Source organism: Amphiura filiformis, chromosome 5 (assembly GCF_039555335.1).
Source record: "Amphiura filiformis chromosome 5, Afil_fr2py, whole genome shotgun sequence".
NCBI classification, from domain to species: domain Eukaryota; kingdom Metazoa; phylum Echinodermata; class Ophiuroidea; order Amphilepidida; family Amphiuridae; genus Amphiura; species Amphiura filiformis.
Genome location: NC_092632.1, coordinates 68,331,314 through 68,350,169, shown reverse-complemented (window position 1 = coordinate 68,350,169; position 18,856 = coordinate 68,331,314). Strand labels below are relative to the sequence as shown.

Here is an 18,856-nt window from a genome sequence, read left to right as displayed (position 1 = left end):
CAATCACCCTTAGTGTTAAATGCTCACGGAATTGCTGCCTGGGGCAGCGTTACCCGTGTAGCTACCGGTCCGTGATCGTGTGCTTGGCACGCTGGGGTCTAAGGTTCAAATCCCGGGGGTGCCAAGTGACTTCTTTTTTCGTATCTTCTTTAACTTCCGATATCAAAAAGCAGGGTTTGGTGTTAGGGTTTACATTCCAAGGATGTTTTCCATCATTTTTTATGTGTATGCATAAAATGAAAGTTACCTAGCAACTGCGGACAGTAAGACAGATGATGTATCTCGCAAAATGCATTATACATGTACATGCAATTGTAATCGTTTACAGACCTCTTTGAAACAAAGACATCACAGTCCCCCATTACAGAGAGGCCCAAAGTGAAATAAATGTGAAATATCATGTACAAATCCTCACAACAACATATAGGCACACCTCACATTCGCCCACCCGGCACACACATAATACACCCGTATACCCCACACACACCCACACATCACATATCCGGGAAGGCATCTTGATAACCTTTCTCATCACTAATTATCAAATTAACTGATAAATTTAATCCCTAAAAACTTTTGAACTGAACATACAATAAAACTAGGCCAGTTCCTTGATTGCAAGAATGAAGCAAGATACAAAAGAGTATCAAAATAATTGACCAACACAAGGAAGTTTAAGGACAGTATACAAAATTATATGATTAGGACTATAGTAGTCCAAAGTTCACAACATCGTTAAATGGAATATCAGCAATGGGTGTTTTTTCAAAATTGCCTCAAAAATCTGGAAAAAGTACAAATATATTTTGTTCTCCAGAATTTGGCACACAGTCTTCAATTGCGTTGGTGTGTTGTTATGTTGGAATCCTAGGAAGTAATGCAAAACACTCTCCCCCTTTCACAGTAAAAGACATTTTTTATATTGCATGATTTACATGTATATCCATCGATATTGTTTGAGCCATTGAAAATTAAACCCCTATGAAAACAGTGACTTCACTGAAGGGGTTTCCCCAAATAGAAATAAAACAATATACATAAATTTAGTTTCATATCATTTCTTTTCAGAGTGAAATGTGAAGCAACACACACATGTAGTAGGCTCCCTATTAGAGATCCTGGTTTACATCAAAGCAAAAAGGAAGTTAGCAATCATATATTTGGTTTAGAATTGGTAGCCAATTCACTTCTGATCAACACTGTTTCAGGCATTTATATACAACTTATAAATTAATATTGAGAACAGCATGGTTCAGTGAAGAGCATGGCTCAATGGTTAGAATTCTTGCTTCTTGTGCCAGGTCCCAGGTTCGATTCATGGTGGTGGAAAACTTGCTGGCAAAATTAAGTCTGAATTTAATTGGCAACATAATTTATTCAGATTAAATTTAAAGATTTAAAATAAACCATGTGAATTCTGTCCTTTGGCGGGGAAGTTAGGTGTTGGCCCCACATTAATTATGCTTTCTTGTTATTTTGCTTGCTTTCTTGTTATTTTGCTTACTTTCTCATTTTCTGTAGTGTAACATCACACCCACTATGGTCTCAAGGAAATAAGAAGAGCAATACCTGTAGATGTAGGGTGCAGTCAGTTTCGTAAAAAGTAGGTGGTAATTACTAATTAAACCCCTGACTGTTCCCAACCCTGTGCACATTAAGTTTCAGAGCTATTCAAAAAGAACCATCCTCAGTTGTCACAGGCTGGGAAATAAGTGGGGGCCAGAGGTCATTTAGCCACTGGTTCATTGAAAACAGCCCCTGGTTCCCTGTAAAACCCTGTGAACCAGAGGCTATTTTTTTTACAACATAGCCACCTAGGTTTCATTATCATTGAGGTATAGGACTTTTTATTTTTTCGGAGAAGAGCAGGTAGGGCAACTACTTGATTATATTTCTACATGTTCATACTACATACTCTGAAAATTTTAGAAAATTCGCACGAGTCCGTTTTTTTAAATCACAGTTTTGTTCCTAAAATGGGGGTTATAGCGCCCTCAACGGGCACTCTCTCCATAGGGCTACATGAAAAGACCAGTTATAGACAAATGGCCCTAAAATAAAACGGACTCGTGCGAATTTCCTCAAATTTTGCAGATGATGTAGATTTAACATCTGGAATGTAATGCAAGTGATGTCGTTGCTGCTCTTCTAAATTCATTTTTAAAATGTCCGCCCCAGACCAAGGTGTTATAGCCCCTGGTCCGGCGCTTCTTTTTTCCCAGCCTGATTGAGTGAGGTATCAAAATGTACACAACAAATTGTTTCCATCCATTGAATAGCCCCTGGTTCATTGAAAATAGCCCCTGGATCCCTGTAAAACCCTGTGAACCAGAGGTTATTTTTTTCAAAAAGTAGCCCCTGGTCAGGCGCTCCTTATTTTGCAGCCTACAGTTCTGATATCTGCAATCAATCCTACACATCCAGATTCTCATTCACGGTTTACCACCGCGGCAGATTACCTTCGCGGCTACACCTGGTGTAGCCCTGAAGCTACACCTTAATGGAGCTACTCTGAAGCTACTTCAAGTAGCTACACCTTAGCAAACCCCATGTGGATGCACCATATCAGAGCTACTTCGCTGTTACTCCATCCATAGTCTGTCTAGAAGCCAACTCCGTGCTACACTAGTGCCAACTTCTGGATACGCCATATCAGACTACTCCAAAGGTACTCTTAAGAAGCTACTCTGAAGTACATCTGATAGCTGTCAACCACGAGCCAACCCTGGAGTAACACGAAGTCAGCTCCGTGTACAACCGCAGCTAAGCGGGTCATTGACGGCAGCGGTAAACAACTCACCGACGCGTAATCGGCGCGTACTAGTCTTGGCGGCGTACCTAGCTATTTTTAGCAAAGTTAACGTTTGTTGTTTTGATTAATTGATTGACCATGTTTGCACGTTTGCATAGGGCGTCATGAATCGGTTTCAGCCACACGGAGACACGGACTATCATTTTGTTTCTTTTTAGTGGTTTTGTTTCCTTTGTAGAAACTTGTTCTTTTGTTTAACGACAGTACGACTTCTTAATTTGTTTTAAAATCATTTTCAATCATTATTTAATTTTGTGTTTCTTGTTATGTTTTTAGTTTTGCTAAACTTGAGATGCTTGCATGAGCGTTGTCGTTGTTTTTCTGTATTTTAAAGAAAGTGTGCATACTGCGGTTCGCGGTTCTACTTTCCCATGTTGTTTGTTTATTACAGGAGTTTATTATTGGACCCACAGTTAAAATTTATTCATAATTTATACTTATTGAATTTCTTGTTTTCACGCTGTTTTCCTAACATTTTGCACCACATTACTTTACTGTTGCAAGTAAGTAGCCTAGGCCTAGGCCTATATTAATATGCCTAGTTTTGATATTTTACATGTTTTGGCTAGGCCCTACTAGTCTTTTAACTTTCATTGATGTTACTCGCAGTTTTCATATTTTCGCGGTTGTTATTCATCTTTTACTTTTACTTACCTGTTTGATATGTGTTTTTTCGTTTGTTTGAGTAGGCCTGCATTTGTATGTTTTTAAACATTTTTCTTTGCTTATTATTATACTTGAATGATTGGTCACTTACTTATTAAAAAGTAAATATTTAAATAAGTTACTAAACAATTAAAAAGTAAATAAGTAAACGTAAATAAATAATAAATATAAAACTAATAATAAATTTAATAAAAGCGTAAAAATAAATGAATAAAAGTGGGGTCCTAAAATAAATGACCAATCATTCAAGTATAATATGCAAAGAAAAATGCTTAAAAACATACAAATGCAGGCCTACTCAAACAAATGAAAAAACATGTAAGCAAACAGGTAATCAAATTAAAAAGCTAAATAACAACCAAGTTAATGATAATTATTATCATTCTAATATTGATTATTTTACATAGGCCTAGGCCTCTGAGTACTGTTCTTTTTTTAAGGCCTAATAGGCCTACACATGTTTACTTATTTACTTTATTATTTGTGTAGTTTTTACTTGTTAATTTAATTAGGCCTACCTATTGTTTTATTTACTTGTTTATTCATTGATAAATTTATTTGGTCAGTTATTTACTTCATTAATTTTACTTGCTTATTTCTGGACTTGTTTATAATCCTATTTACTTGTTTACTATTTTCTATTATTATACTGTTAACATATATTTGAAAAAAAAAGAAAGAAAGAAAGAACAAAAATCCCTAATATATCCTAATAAAAGCATACAATAAAGCTAAATTGAGAAAATAGCATTCAATCTGGCAACAGATCATCACACATTTTTTTACGGAGTACCTCTAGAGGTACTCCGCTATAGGCTGTCTCTACGGGAGGTACACCGTGGAAAACCGGATAGGAGTAGTCCACGGATTTTTGACTCAGCGTTACGGTGCACCGCTACAGAGTAGCCCTGGGGTAATCCGGAGTAGCTCCAGAGTACATCCAGTGAGAAATTGGATGTGTAGGTTCCAGGATCGTGGATAGGTAGTAAACTGTGCATTACAGATGTATAAAGCCTGTGCGACAATACTCAAAATTGTACAGCATATATAGGAAGAAGAAGAAGCTGTAACAGTGTCCAAATGGACCCCAATGGATATAAACTTCATAAGAGGCTTTCTTGAGTTATCCAGGTTTGTAAAAGCCAAACAAATCATATCAAATCACTCTTCATTTCACCTACAAACTGTAACATGTCACAAACAATTCTACCTGGCATTGTTTGTTCATCATGTAAAGAGGAAGGATGTTTTTCCAGTTAGAAGCACTATCATTGGAGAGGATCACCAGTGGGAGATGTGAAATGCGGTGACAAACATGCACTATAACAGTGCTTGTTAAGGCTAAGCCAATAATTAAACCGACCCAGATTGAAAGGTAAAAACTACATGTAGTATGAGTACCTTGCCATAAGAATCACTAAACTACATAGTATGTAAATTGCATAGCTATAATAGTTGCAACAACATTTTATGTTCATGATTACGTGTATTCTGTCGGTCGGACATCCGGGCTATCTCTAGTCTCGGGCCCAAACTGCATGTGGCTCACGGTTTGTTATGAACAACAGAAACCGACTGTGAAGGAGGCTACATGGCGATGCTGTTGGAGTGATATTCAATTTCGGGAAAAACGACACTCGACCATGGAATTTAATTTTAAGTATGTCAGTATAAAAACGGTAAATCAAGTAAGTTTCTTCCACTCTGAAGACTTAGAAACGGTTGTGTGATTCCACTGACTATTTGCGGTCGAAATTTACATAACACCAATGACAGAAATCATCAACAAAAATCGAATCAGGGACTTGTTTTCACTCGAACATCATCAACCGGAAGTGACGTGACACGGACCGACAGAATATAATTATTTCTCTTGAAGGCCAAGATTTTGTCATATTTCCAAAATATTGCACAGTAAACTTGCTTTCCTAATGTTTCAATGACTTGTAATGAATTTATTCAAAATTCATACAAATTCTGAAGCATTTGATTATAGTCTAACCTTCAAATCAAAGGCAAGGCAAAATAAAGTGAGAAAAAAATATGTACAGTTTATTAACCTGATGTAAATATGATGAAAGGGTGTTTACGATCATTAGTTTGCTGTCTACTGTAGACAGCTCAGTTGGCATAAAGACACAAATTTTTTGTACATGTATTATTTTTTTGACGACCGACCATTTTTGATATTTCCACAAGTATTCACACATCCTTGATCAAATGTATGTCAATCCAGATCCTGGAGTTCTCTCCCAGATCCTGGACTTCTATCCCGGATCTGTGATCAATCATGGCCCAAAGTTGGTCCAAGGTATTTTCCAAAAATGTTTATGATTTAATTCTGATCATTAGTGTGATCCGAATTCCAAAACAATATAGATTTTAAAGTACGGATAGCATCGTCCCCAACAGGCAAAGTCTCAGTGTTTTGTAAACAATGAGAATTCTTACACATTCATGAGGGCCAATAATTGTTCTATCACCTGTGTTGAACAAATCACGCATGGCATTGCGTGCCTTCGCAAGACATGAAACATATGCGGAGGATTGTGCTTTGAAAAATACGCTGAACAGGTGTACAGTCAGCATTGCATTTTCGTCTCTCACACTTCATTGCACAATCGGCTCTCCTTTTGATGATGCTGGACTTTGCCACTTAGTATACCGTCTGTTTATTTTTAGTCCATAACAGATTTATTCTGTTTTTCTTGATCTACTCTATTCAATTGCTGCACCGTAGCAATGTTTTATACTGTTTATACAGATTTATTCTAAAAAACAAATTGTAAAAGCCAAAACAACTAAACTACATTTCACATTCACAAGTGTCAAAACAACATTTTGCTTTCATTATTGACTAAATATGGCTATCTATTACTACTATCGTTTTCCATGTAACACAGCCGTTAGTAATGTTTCATGTACATTTGTATCTTTAAAGTCAGTGACTCCTAAGTGCTTTGCCCAAAATATTGTTTACAAAGGCCCATCATAGGTTGGGAAAACTAGTGACCCCAATAAAGAAAGAAATAAAAAAGGGGGAAGACGACAAGAGACTGCCTCCATATTTGGAAAGTTTACAAAACAAGAAAGATGATTTTAAATTAGGCTCTTTATTTCTGTTGAAAAAGGTAGTAAAAAACTGTTGTTTTTAATTATTCTGGATTGAGTAAGGGGGGGCCGTATTGTCTGTAATAAATGCCCCAGGGGCATGCAATTTTTTCAAAAGGGGCATTTATTAGAGGCAATAATCAGGCCACAAGAAATCGAAGGTATCACTCACTTCCAGTTCGTTTCTGAGTTCAAATCCAATATAATGACGCTCATGGAACAATATTATCTCGGTACCGTATTTACTATGAAATAACACCTGTAAGTACATTTTAAGCAAGAACGTGAATTAGTGAAATTCTACCGTAATTTCGCAATGAACAATATGGTAAGCACCAGAGAAAAATGCGATTTGGGAAGCCAACAAACGCACCACGGTTTTCCAAAAAACGCAAAAAATTGCTTTTGTCCAAAAAAAAAAAAAAAACACCAATTTTTTAAATCTATAGACCCTGAATTTCTTGTTATTCAAGGTTGGAGCCAGATAAAGACTGCAATTAAAAAGTGCTGAGGTTTTTATTCAAAGTTGGATAAAGTTGTAGGCCTACATTTTAAATACTGTTGCTTCTACTGAACAGCCAGGCACAATCACATATAATTGAATTAACATGCATTGCTAGGTGTTCAATAGAAGCAAAAGTATTTAAAATGTACAACTATATCCAGCTCTGAATAAAAATCTCAGAACTTTTAGTTGCTTTTTTTAATAGCAGTCTTTCTCTGGTTCCAACCTTGAATAACAAGAAATTTAGGGTCCATAACTTTAAAATAAAAAAAATTAATTTTTTTTGTTGAAAAAAATGCAATTGCACCCAAAAAACGCAATTGCAGCTGCAAATATCGCGATCGCGTTTTCTCCGGTGTTTACAATACGGTATAAGCTGGTTTTTTGTTCTTTATGTATTTCGGTAGCAATGCTTTGTACTATTTAAAATTAAAGTAGATACAATCTTCTCTGAGTTCCTGATATTGCTGCTAAAAATCTACTTAGTGAATAATATCCACTTTTTTTTTAATTCAGTTCCAGTGCAGGTCTGATTTTACCCAGGTTAGCAAGGTCTTTAGGAAGTCAGATGCAATTTGCAGTCATAAACAGGAAACTGTGTATCCAGGTAAATGAACTACACGTAGGAAGCATTCGGAAATGGGGTTACTAACATTTCCGTAATTCCGTAATGTCACCGTCAGTGGCAGAAAAACATGAATTACATGTAATGTGCTGTATCTTACTGGGAGAGGTGGAAGGGGGGAGTAAATTTTTTTAATGAGAATGACAAAATAATTGTAATGCTAATTCAATACGGACATGACATACACAATTTAAAGTGTCCACAATCATTCCACAGTTTTATGACATTGTACACTACACACAGAATTTATATAGTAATGGTTCCCCAAAAAACTATTGGCATGGCAGGATACCTAGACAGAAAGTTTACTGGCCGGACAGTGAAAGTTACTGGCCTGGGCCATGGCCAGCAGCTTAATCGACCCCTGACTTATAACCTCACATCAAAAATGCAATTAATACACCATTGAGACTGAAAATACAGGCAATCAAAACCAATACTATCTCACGGATCCATACAATTAAGCCGTAAACAGGAAACTGTTCTCAGCCTGCCATCTCTATGATAAAGTTCATTCATTCACGATGTTTACAGGAAATATTGTATCCAGGTGAACATACTAGCATTGAAGACACTAACTAAAATATCAAAGTCGTAAACACTTCCACTATATCGTTTACTTTGGGTTGGTAAACTGTTCATTCTTTCTTACATGTACTTTCACTTTACTGTAAGCCAGGTCTTATGAGGAGTGTCACCCCTGGATGGGAAATTATTTTTAATATACATTATTCTTTACCCTTTTCTCTTTCATTTGACACCACTTAGGGGGTCATAACTTATTGGCATTTCGACATATGAAAAGGACCCATATGAATATCGACCAGGTCTTATGAGGAGTGTTACTCGGGGAACTTACCCCCCATGCCCGGCCCCCATGGGAAAATATTTTTATTATATTCTTGCATTTTTCTGTTTCATTTGACACCACGGGGGGTCGTACCTTTGTCGCATTTCGGGATATGTCCATTTCAGACCAAAAGGCGAATCAGTAAGTAAGCAAGTTAAGTAACATTACACTTAAATAAGCTGATACCATTTTATGGTTCAGCAAAATGTGAAAACAAAAATGTGCTACATTGGGTTCAACTTTCTTTGTGCAATATTTTTATGCATAGTCACTCTTAACACTCCTGTTATTTTGCGCTCATAACTTAAAAGTTGCTTTTAAGATACGTACCTTTCCCTATAGTTTTAACCAATTGGAAAATATTTTTCTTCTCTAAAAAAGTTTGGGGTCATGTATAAACTTTTACACATTGACTTTACATTGGTGAACTCTCACCGGTCCAAGTGATCAAGAAGTAAGCCTCGCGCTGATTGGTCATCGAGCTCTGACCTTGTTGTAGCCAGGAGAGTAAATCTGACTGTGCGGAAGTAATTATCAAGGCATCGATTGGCTCTGGAATAGTGGCGGGTCTTTTGAAGTTTTTTCAGGGTCTATGTTTCCAGACTCCATTCAGATGGTCCCATCACCCTCCCCCTCCCCCCCCCCTTCCCCGGCCTAAGCATTTGTGACTAGGGTTTGAGAATGTCCCATAAGTATAACACACCATTTCAAGTATTGTGAGTTTCACAATGGCAAATAAAAAAATTCCCATGGATACATAATTACTACTTACTATGCAGTATGACGACTTTATTATTATTATACCAATTGTCACAAAAAAAAATGCATTCTACAATTTGCTGCAACATTGCTATACTCACTCTATTCAACCGTACAAAGCATACAATTTATTACCATACTCCGTTCCCTAGTACTAGTATGAGTACAATATTTTAGTTCATAGTTCTGGAAATCTTCTTAATTCATGTAGGCCTATTTGATATGATATTTTAAAGTGACATTTGAACCAAAGGCTCAATGCACTTAACTTGGTCTGACTTTTGTACTGAGCGCTGTCACTATTCCCAGCGTTCTATTTTAAGCCTTCCTCTTTTCTTTCCTGTTATTTTCCGATCCTTCTGGGACAGCCTGCAATACTTGTCCATGAGTCACTGTTTTAAAGCTCATACCACTTCAATCCCCCTGGCTTCTGTCGCTGGACTTGTACAAAATAAGTCAATCATATCTAGTCACGTTTTATCACCTACATATGTATATATGTGACACGATCTGGTCCATGGGGGCCAAAGGAGGCATTTTTGAAAATTGAGTTACTGTAATTATTACATTAAACATACAATAGGCTATCATTTAACGAAAACACCAAAGGTCTAGCATACTTGGTTCTAAAGTTATGAAGTTTTTTAATGTCAATTTCCTTATGTATTTATTGTTTTTTCCTCCATATTTTTACCTTTATCTCAGTTTGAAATTTGCCGCCTTTGGCCCCCATGGACTAGATCGTGTCACATATAGTCAAAGCGTTTTATAAAAGAACCTGTTTTTAGCCTATTTTTAGGGGGAGGGGAGGTGTATTCTTTGACTTCAGTTGAGTTGCCTTGTCATGCTTGTACATGTACATGTACATGGAATCAAGGCATTAGCCACAGGGGTGCCTTTATGGTGTCCAAAATGGTCAAAAATATCTTATTCTACAAAATCAGGGTGTCCACTTCCTATTCACTCCATTATAAAAATCAGAATTTTAGGGTGTCCAAATTGAAAACAGGGCGTCCAAATGACACCTGGACACCCCTCTGGCTAATGCCTTGCATGGAATACTAGCACTAAAATAGGGCTACGCATTTGCTGTATATCCTGGAAAATATCACATCACACAGAAATTTATAAACTTGAAAATTGATATGAAAATCAAAAAAATGTTCCAGAAACCTAATTTTTTCATGATCACTAGTGCGTACAAAACAGAAAGGGGGTAATTGGATTAAGAGCAGGGTTCGAATTTGTCTAAAAAATTTGCGTAGCAGTTTTTGGCTAATTCATCATGATCGGGATATTTCCATACTATTAAGCACTATAAAAAGTGCTATACAAATGCAAAATTGGGTAGCAGTTGCTTCAAAATGTGGAGCAAACTGCTATGCGATACAGCCGAATTCGAACCCTGATTAAGAGTACGGTACATAACATTTTTGTGAGCATTTCATCTAGTACTTGCATGGTTAGCCAGATGAACAACCTGCTAATGTAGGGGCATTTTCCAATAGAAAATTCCAAGGTATTCAAAATGCACTTTTGGTCTTTCTTTTAGATTATTTGGTACAAATATGGTCAACATGTTAAAAAATTTACCTACAGAATAGATAATTTGAGAAATTCATAATTATATTGGTATTTATGTTGATGTTTGTTTGCTTGTTTGTTGTTTCCCAAATTGATAACCTTGTCTTTTAAAATAGGTTAGAAAAATATTAAACACTTGAGAACGTTCCTGTAATCTTATTGGTTTTTACCCTGCTTTACCCGTGTGATATGGACCAATCGGGACTGACGATTTTAAGCCCTAGGTAATTCCGTGCAAAATGTAGGATTTAATTTAATTTGATTAAAACTTGTATAATATTTTTATTTGAATTGAAGTGTTTAAGAATGAGAATAAAGGTATTGTTTTTAGCCGCTGTCCTGCATCTATCGTTAAATAATGATGTCGCCCGTGTTATATGAGACGATAGATGCACTCGAGGGGCTAAAAAACAATACTTTATTCTCTAAATATAGTGATATTAATTTGGGTATCCAAGCAGAAAGTTTAATCATGATTACAATGTATTATTAATCATGATTACAATGTATTAGGGTGTATTTTGTTCACAACAAGCACCAGCATCATCCCTGATTAATTTCCCCTTCATTTAATCCAATGTATTCTGCTTGCTACATTTCACATCCGGATGTGATCATGTTCGTTCCTTATGTCAAAACATAACTAATTTTGCATCTTTTTCCCCAAAATACAACAAAATTGAATTGGTAGATTAAACTTCAAAATCTTCTGGCGCCTTGTCTTTGTTGCATGTATCAAAGTGTACAGGCTGTATCAAAATGATTGGTACCCATCAGTTTTGGTGTTAATTAACAAGCCTGATTCTTCCATATTACATGTAACATTAGATCCTCTTGAAATGCACAATCATTGACAACCTATGATGTGATGTGACAGTTTTGTCAATAATCACTAGAAACTGATGGGTACCAATCATTTTGATACACCCTGTACATGTTGAATTGTGCAAAAACATAAATGCCTATAATTCCATATTTGTCATGTACCTAAACCCTGGAAAACAAACAAAATGTCTTTGGAGCAAACTGCAACTTTAGAATTTGCATCTTCCTTGGGTTTTTTGGATATATGGAGTTGTGTTTTTATTTCTTGAACGATTTTCAACGAATGAGGTCTTAAATTCGATCTAAAAGATGCAGCTGCTGGTTCCAGAAAAAAAATCTGTCTTTATTAAACTGGTACCATAATTCTTTTGCACACTCTGTATATTACATCTTCATCCCTAAATCAAACCATAAGTTCTGATTTTTTTTTATCAGATGGCATTTGAAATTGACCATAAATATACATTGTATTTTGCATTAGCTTGTTCAGATCGGTCTTACAAAACAAGTCAGTAATGGTACTAAATCATGCATTATTGGATTGAAGCTAGCAAGCCTCCTGCTTGCAATGCCTGGTAAACAGGAAATAACAACTCCCTGATAAAAATACTTGAGGTTCAAAGCTTCAAAGCATAGAGCAAATGATGTTATTGCACTTTGTCAGTTCCATCATACCACATCCAATGCTATTTTATACAGCTGCATGAACATGATGAGAAATCAACAGAATTTATACACTAAGGTGGTACTACACCCCGATAAATTTGGTGACTAATTTTACACTTTTCTCAAAAAAATAACTACACACTGGTAACAAAAGTTATGTATATTATAGGGGCAAGGAATCCAATTACTTCACTGAAATTTCAGTGATTCAAGACAAGTGGTTCACTATATATGTTAAGAAATGAGGTACGTTCTAGCGATACCTCTTTTCTTATCATTTAAAATAATGTACCGCTTGTCTTGAGTCACTGAAATTCCAGAATAGTAACTGGATTCCTTGCCCCTATAATAATACATTTATACCTTTGTTACCAGTGTGTTATTATTTTTTGAGAAAAATGCAAAAATAGTCACAAATTTATCAAGGGCTGTAGTACCACCTTAAAGCCATACTTTAAAGCCATATTGTAACATTTCAATTAAAAGTTGATCAGTATAATATTTACTTTTCCATAAAATGTTGGTATTTTTCTGTCAGTTACATGTATATCCCCTTTGAGCCGAACAAGGGAGGTAAAGCAAAGAAAATTGGAATTTACTACCAGCACCTATGTTGCCACTGTGTACATTATGTATCACTCAGTTGGTTGTGCTACAGCACGGTCCTTTGATGTGTGCATGACTGTCCCGCACGCAATGTACATGCTGTGTTATGAACATCATGTACCGTGTACGGTTTTACTAATTATATTTCCATTGTAATAATTAAACCACTATTCCTGTGCTTTATTCAAAAACAGAATTTTGAAAAATATTGAGGGCCCCTCCTCAGCAAATGTAATTATACAATATGGCTTTTCCCGCATAACCAAGGATAACATGGCTTATAAAAATGAAGTAAAAATGACACACTTACAAAAAAGTGAAACAAACAAACATGTGAGAAAAAAAATATTCCCAAAATGTATTAAAATGTTCAATAAAATCAAGCACTCGTAATAAAGCATGATTCAATTTACATCTGGAGCATGTTGTTCCATCAAAATTGAAGCATTTTGTACAAAAAAAGTGTGGTAATGCCACCTATCATTTTGCCCACGAAGCACAAAAGGCATCAATATTATCAACTAATATTAATGTTATCTACATTTTATTTTAAAATCCTTTTGGCAAGACGAAGTTGACACCTCCTGATCACCTCAGGTGTTATTTGAATTAGGGTAAGGGTTGGATTTAGGGTTAAGGTTGGATTTAGAGTTAGATTACCTCAAACACTAACCCTAACCGTGATATCACCCGAGGTGTTGTTTTGGATGAGCATTTCCCAGTTTGTGTATAAATATAGATAGAGGGTGTTATTAGTCATCTTGGGGGCATACTTATTTATATTACATATCTGAAAAATACAAGTGTGTGATTACCTTGTGCAAAATTTAGTGATTTTAGCACAAAGTACTCATTACTTGCACTTAGTGACTTACCAACTCTACTTTTAGCAACAATGAGAAACAATGAACTGCATATGAATCAATGCTTTTTAATGTAGGTTGTAATATTTTGCACAAAAAGTAAGATCTCAATATTTCAATTACCCAACTCAAAGTTGATTCTTAACGCTTAAAAACAGAATAAACATCACATCATCATGATTTTAATATCTAAGCTAGTAAATCTCAGGTTACTACATATGCAAATCAGAAACTTGCAAATGAAAACCAATGCTACATGCATTGCAAAACACAGTAAACCATACATCAAGTGTGTGGGTACAAATTAGACCTGCAGACCTGTGTTTTTCTCTAAATAAGGCAAACAACTACCCCTCTCAAAGGATGTCATCAATAGTGGGTATTTCCCAAATAAGTGAAATTGTAAATATTCATGCGGTTAATTATTATTACACCTTAATAAATATTCACTTTTTTGTTTGCATCAGGAGAGATGCTTAAGGTGGCAGCCAGTTAAGGTGGTATTCTCTGAAAAGTTGACTGCAAAATAATTCATTTTGTAAAAGGCAAAAATCACAGTTTACCAAATAACGGCTAGAATTCCATGAAATACAGTTAATTAGTTATCTTCGGAAAAGTGTAGAATTCAACAGTGATTACAACCACTGAACCACATGACCAGTGCAAAGCTGAGCTTAATAAAACAAAATGACATTTCATTGCAAATGAGTTCAAGTTTAGGCCAAAATATTCAAATATTTATTGAATTATTGGAATATTTTGACTACATACAAAACATAATTCAAGGGCAACTTTTGTTAATTTTTTCTTTGATGCATGCCAGCAATTTAGTTTTTTAATTTAAAATAGAATTTTGGTACTGAACTATAGACTGGAATTTTTTTTGTCGTTTAAAAAAAAATTTTTGTGCCACTCTTCAGAGAAAATTGTGCTTTTTTTTTATTTTTAATATTTTGGATAGTGTTTTTTACTCTAAAAAATGTACTTTTTGCCCAGGCCTATTTTGTGTTGTGTGCAGGTACATGTACTAGATGCCATCTGTAGGTAAAGTAAGGTTTGCAGAATTCGTCACTCTGCGCCGTCTTGCAGATCCATAGAGCTTTGCGACAGAAATTGCTGTGTTGCCCTTTAAGGGCTCTAAAATGAGCGTTTATTGCGTTTCGACAGTATTTTTTTGTGGGACATGAGAGCACCTCAGACCTATCGAATTGCATTCTGAATACGAAGCATGTCTTTCTGATATCAAATAATTTTCATTTTTTGAAAATCACAATATAATACAAATTTTATGACAAATTTTAAAAATTTGATATTTTTCAAATTTTTGATATATAACAGTCCTCGAAGTAAATTATATAAATCTAATGACATATTCTTAAAGTGTATGTAGCAGGGAGGAAAAGCCGACGGTCAATTGAAAATTCTGACCTTTCATATTGAAGATATGGATTTTTTTCCCAAAAAGACCTAATTTTTGTTGGTGTTTTGGGAAAAAAATCCATATCTTCAATAATTAAAGGTCAAAATTTTCAATTGATCGTCGGCTTTTCATCCCACCTACATACACTTTAAGTATAAATCATCAGATTTATAAAGTTTACTTCAAGTACTGTTAAATATCAAAAATATCAATTTTAATGATTTGCCATAAAATGTGTATTATTAAATTGCTAATTTCAAAAATCAAAATTATTTGATATCAGAATGACATTCTTCGTATTCAGAATGCAATTGATATGTCTGATGTGCTCTAATGTCCCACAATAAATACTGTCCAAACGCTCATACCCCAGCCCTTAATTAAATCCATTTTGCAAGGTGCCCTTTTGAAGCCATCAAAATGCCTGGGTGCCCTGCATTTTTAAAAGCAACTGAAGGCAAAACTGCCTTGCTCCTTTGAGTATAACTTTTTTCCCCTCCATAGGAGTCCCTTACCTTCAGCAAGACAAAAACCATTAAAAAAAGCATGATATTGAACCAAAAATGTTGGACAACGTAACTAATTACTTTTTTCATTGTAATTTTTTTGTCTTATCAATTATCAAAAACTAGATATGAAGATCTAGGATACTTTTTTTCAACTTTCAACTTTTTTAACCTAAATTTTCAACCTTATAAAGGTAATAATGGACATTGAAAATTTGTTTCTTAGAGTCAAAGGAGCTTTACACGATAGGACCAAAACCTTTACCGTACAATGTACCTTTATTTTGTATAATGATTCTGTTAGCTTGATACATGAAAAAGAACATGTACATTTTAAATGTTTCGACCCACAGTTTAGAAACCCCTGCACTGCACCGTCTGTGTGTAATGAATTTGTATCTAGAGTCATATTATACTAGAAACACAGTGAACATGGTCAACGCTATGACATACAGTAAGTATGGTGTTAGAAGCAACTAAACTAGAAATGTTGCAGTTTTCGATGCAAGGCGTCGATTGGGATGCCTCCACCATGGGGCAAATTTAATTCAGAAAGATATTATAACAGCTAATGGTAAACAAACAAACATAACCTCAAATGACCTTTGACCTCCAATCTCCATATGTGGCCTTGGATACCCAGTACATGAAGGTACCCATAATGCAGCTACGACCCAAGTTTGGTTGCATTTAAACTGTTCATACACGTATGAGACCAAATTTTAACCAAGTCTTTAATAATGGTATTCACAAGTTGACCTCGAATGACTTTTGACCTAAGTATATGACCTTGAACACCAAAAACAGATGAGGGTTCCCATACAGTGCAGCTATTACCCAAATTTGATATAAAATTTGATCGATTGAGCCCAAATTTATTGGTCGAGCTATAAGTTTTAAAATACTGGACGAGACATAGTCGAGTCCAATATTCCAAAACTCATAGCGGCTATGAGTTTTGGAATATTGGATTATTAGCGTGACCAATAAATATTGGGCGTAAAGCATCCAATTTTATCATTATTATGTGTTGGATCCAATATTTTAGGATCTGCCATCTTGATATGCATGAGGCAAAAATTGGGGGTATTCAGTTTAGCTTGGAATGCGCTTGAGGCAACCATTAATTCGTTGTCATGTGAATGCGATGTTGCATGAGAACGATTGGAAGACATACTAACATACTGTGACCTCCCCGCACCATACCTTAACGCTTTGTTTTTATTCATTTTCGTGCACCTTCGACAAGGACAGTAATACCCCCAATTTTCCGCCCCATAGATGACAGTGCCAATCTACTTGGCAGTATAAGGAATCCGGGTTCTCCATCTCTATTTCTGTGGCTGCGCCCCATTGCGTGCATGCCATTCTATATCAATACACGATGTTATGAGTCTAATTTTGTCGCCTATTATAAGCCAAAAAAACTTTTAACAGATGTACAACACGTATACAGGCTGTATCAAAAAGATTGGCACCAATCCTTTTTGATGGCTATTGAAAAGTTTACTTCTTCCAAATACAAGATAGAGGCTTCTTGAAATTACCATAATTTATTGTTATAAATATGACATTTATCAACAAATTATGCAGATCCTATAGATGTTGTATTTTGATGTTGCATTTATATATATCCATAATCAGTGGAAACTGTTCAATGGGTACCAATCATTTTGATACAGTCTGTACCACGCTGCATACATGAAGTAGGTGAAGCTATGTTCTTGCAGAACACTCAAAAATTGAGTTTACAAGTCAAACGACTACATAGCAATTAGTATGCAGTGATAGGATATGGTTGGACCTAATGTATACATGCAATAATGTAACAATGCACATACCTCTTTTTTGCACCCAGCCTTCCTTCACAACATGCGCATCAGTTGGCTCAACTGACATCATGGCCCACCACTAGTGTTCTGGAAATAAAAGTAATACAAGTAAGCATAGCAAAATATTCTTTGTTATTTATGTATATACATGTACAAGGGGAACAATTTGAAATTGTTTTCATACTCGGCAGTCCACGCTTTTTAATGCGTGCGGTTCGAAATTCTGAAAATTGGTAAAAGCGTGGAGGTTTAAACTTTTTGGGTAAAAAGCGTGGAATGGTATAAAGCGTGGGAATGAAATAAAAAGCGTGGGCTTGTTTCAGCTTACAGTATATTTTTATTGAATGTTAAAACAATCATAATTCCAAGAAAAATCGCCAAACCTGCGCAAGATAAAATTCCATTTGATGCAGGCCCAGCGCCTGTTTACGTGAGTCCAGACCAGCACAATATCCTCCCCGGAAGCCCTTCCGTGATATGCAAATGTCCGATTTTTTCCATGACGTGTTACGATGTGTGGTAGTTAATTCTTCACATCGATCGTATGTATGAGTGACGTCATTAATCATATGCATAATTGATTGAGCGAAGAAGGGTAGGATATAAGTCACAGAGCGCACGCCAGAAACGAATCAGTTCATGACAAGAACAACATTTGGATGCCAAAAAAGTACAGTTGGTCGCATGTCATAAGTTGGGTACAATTTCAATTACATGGTCAAAAATGACAAAAATTTATTTTTTGATATGATGTATATATTGACAACCTCTAATAATTAACACCATTTTTAACCATAACACATGCTTAATTTATGAGATAATGCTTAATTACTAATTAATTAATACACAGGCGTCTATGTAAATCTCAATTTTCAAATGCATTTTCTCAAATCGGACCTCAATTACAAAAATAACTGTAAAATTTTTATTTTATGCAAGAATGGCATCAGATTTGGAGGATATGTTCTCAATACATTAATGCTTCAAATGAACTATTTAAAATAATTGTACGTATGTTAATCACATTGTGAAGGTCAATGACCTTTTTACGAGTAATTAGCGAGACGGTTATTCTATCATTGAGGAAATGAATATCAAGAAGAGAAATGTACATTAGCATGTTGCTAAAAATACTGAAATTCAACTAGGATTTCATCAAAATGAAAAAAAATGGAACATATAACCCGTTAAGGTGGCGCTACACCTGTTGATAAATTTGTGACTAT

At 35.4% G+C, this 18,856-nt stretch overlaps 1 protein-coding gene across 1 annotated transcript in view; it reads right to left on the bottom strand.

Moving 5' to 3' along the window:
- The window catches only part of LOC140153606 (RAC-gamma serine/threonine-protein kinase-like), an 83,965-nt gene that overhangs the window by 60,629 nt on the left and 4,480 nt on the right, over window positions 1-18,856 (bottom strand). The window contains 1 exon segment of the mRNA XM_072176392.1: window positions 17,640-17,717. Within this exon segment, the coding sequence (XP_072032493.1) occupies window positions 17,640-17,697 (58 nt within the window). The 5' untranslated portion in view covers window positions 17,698-17,717.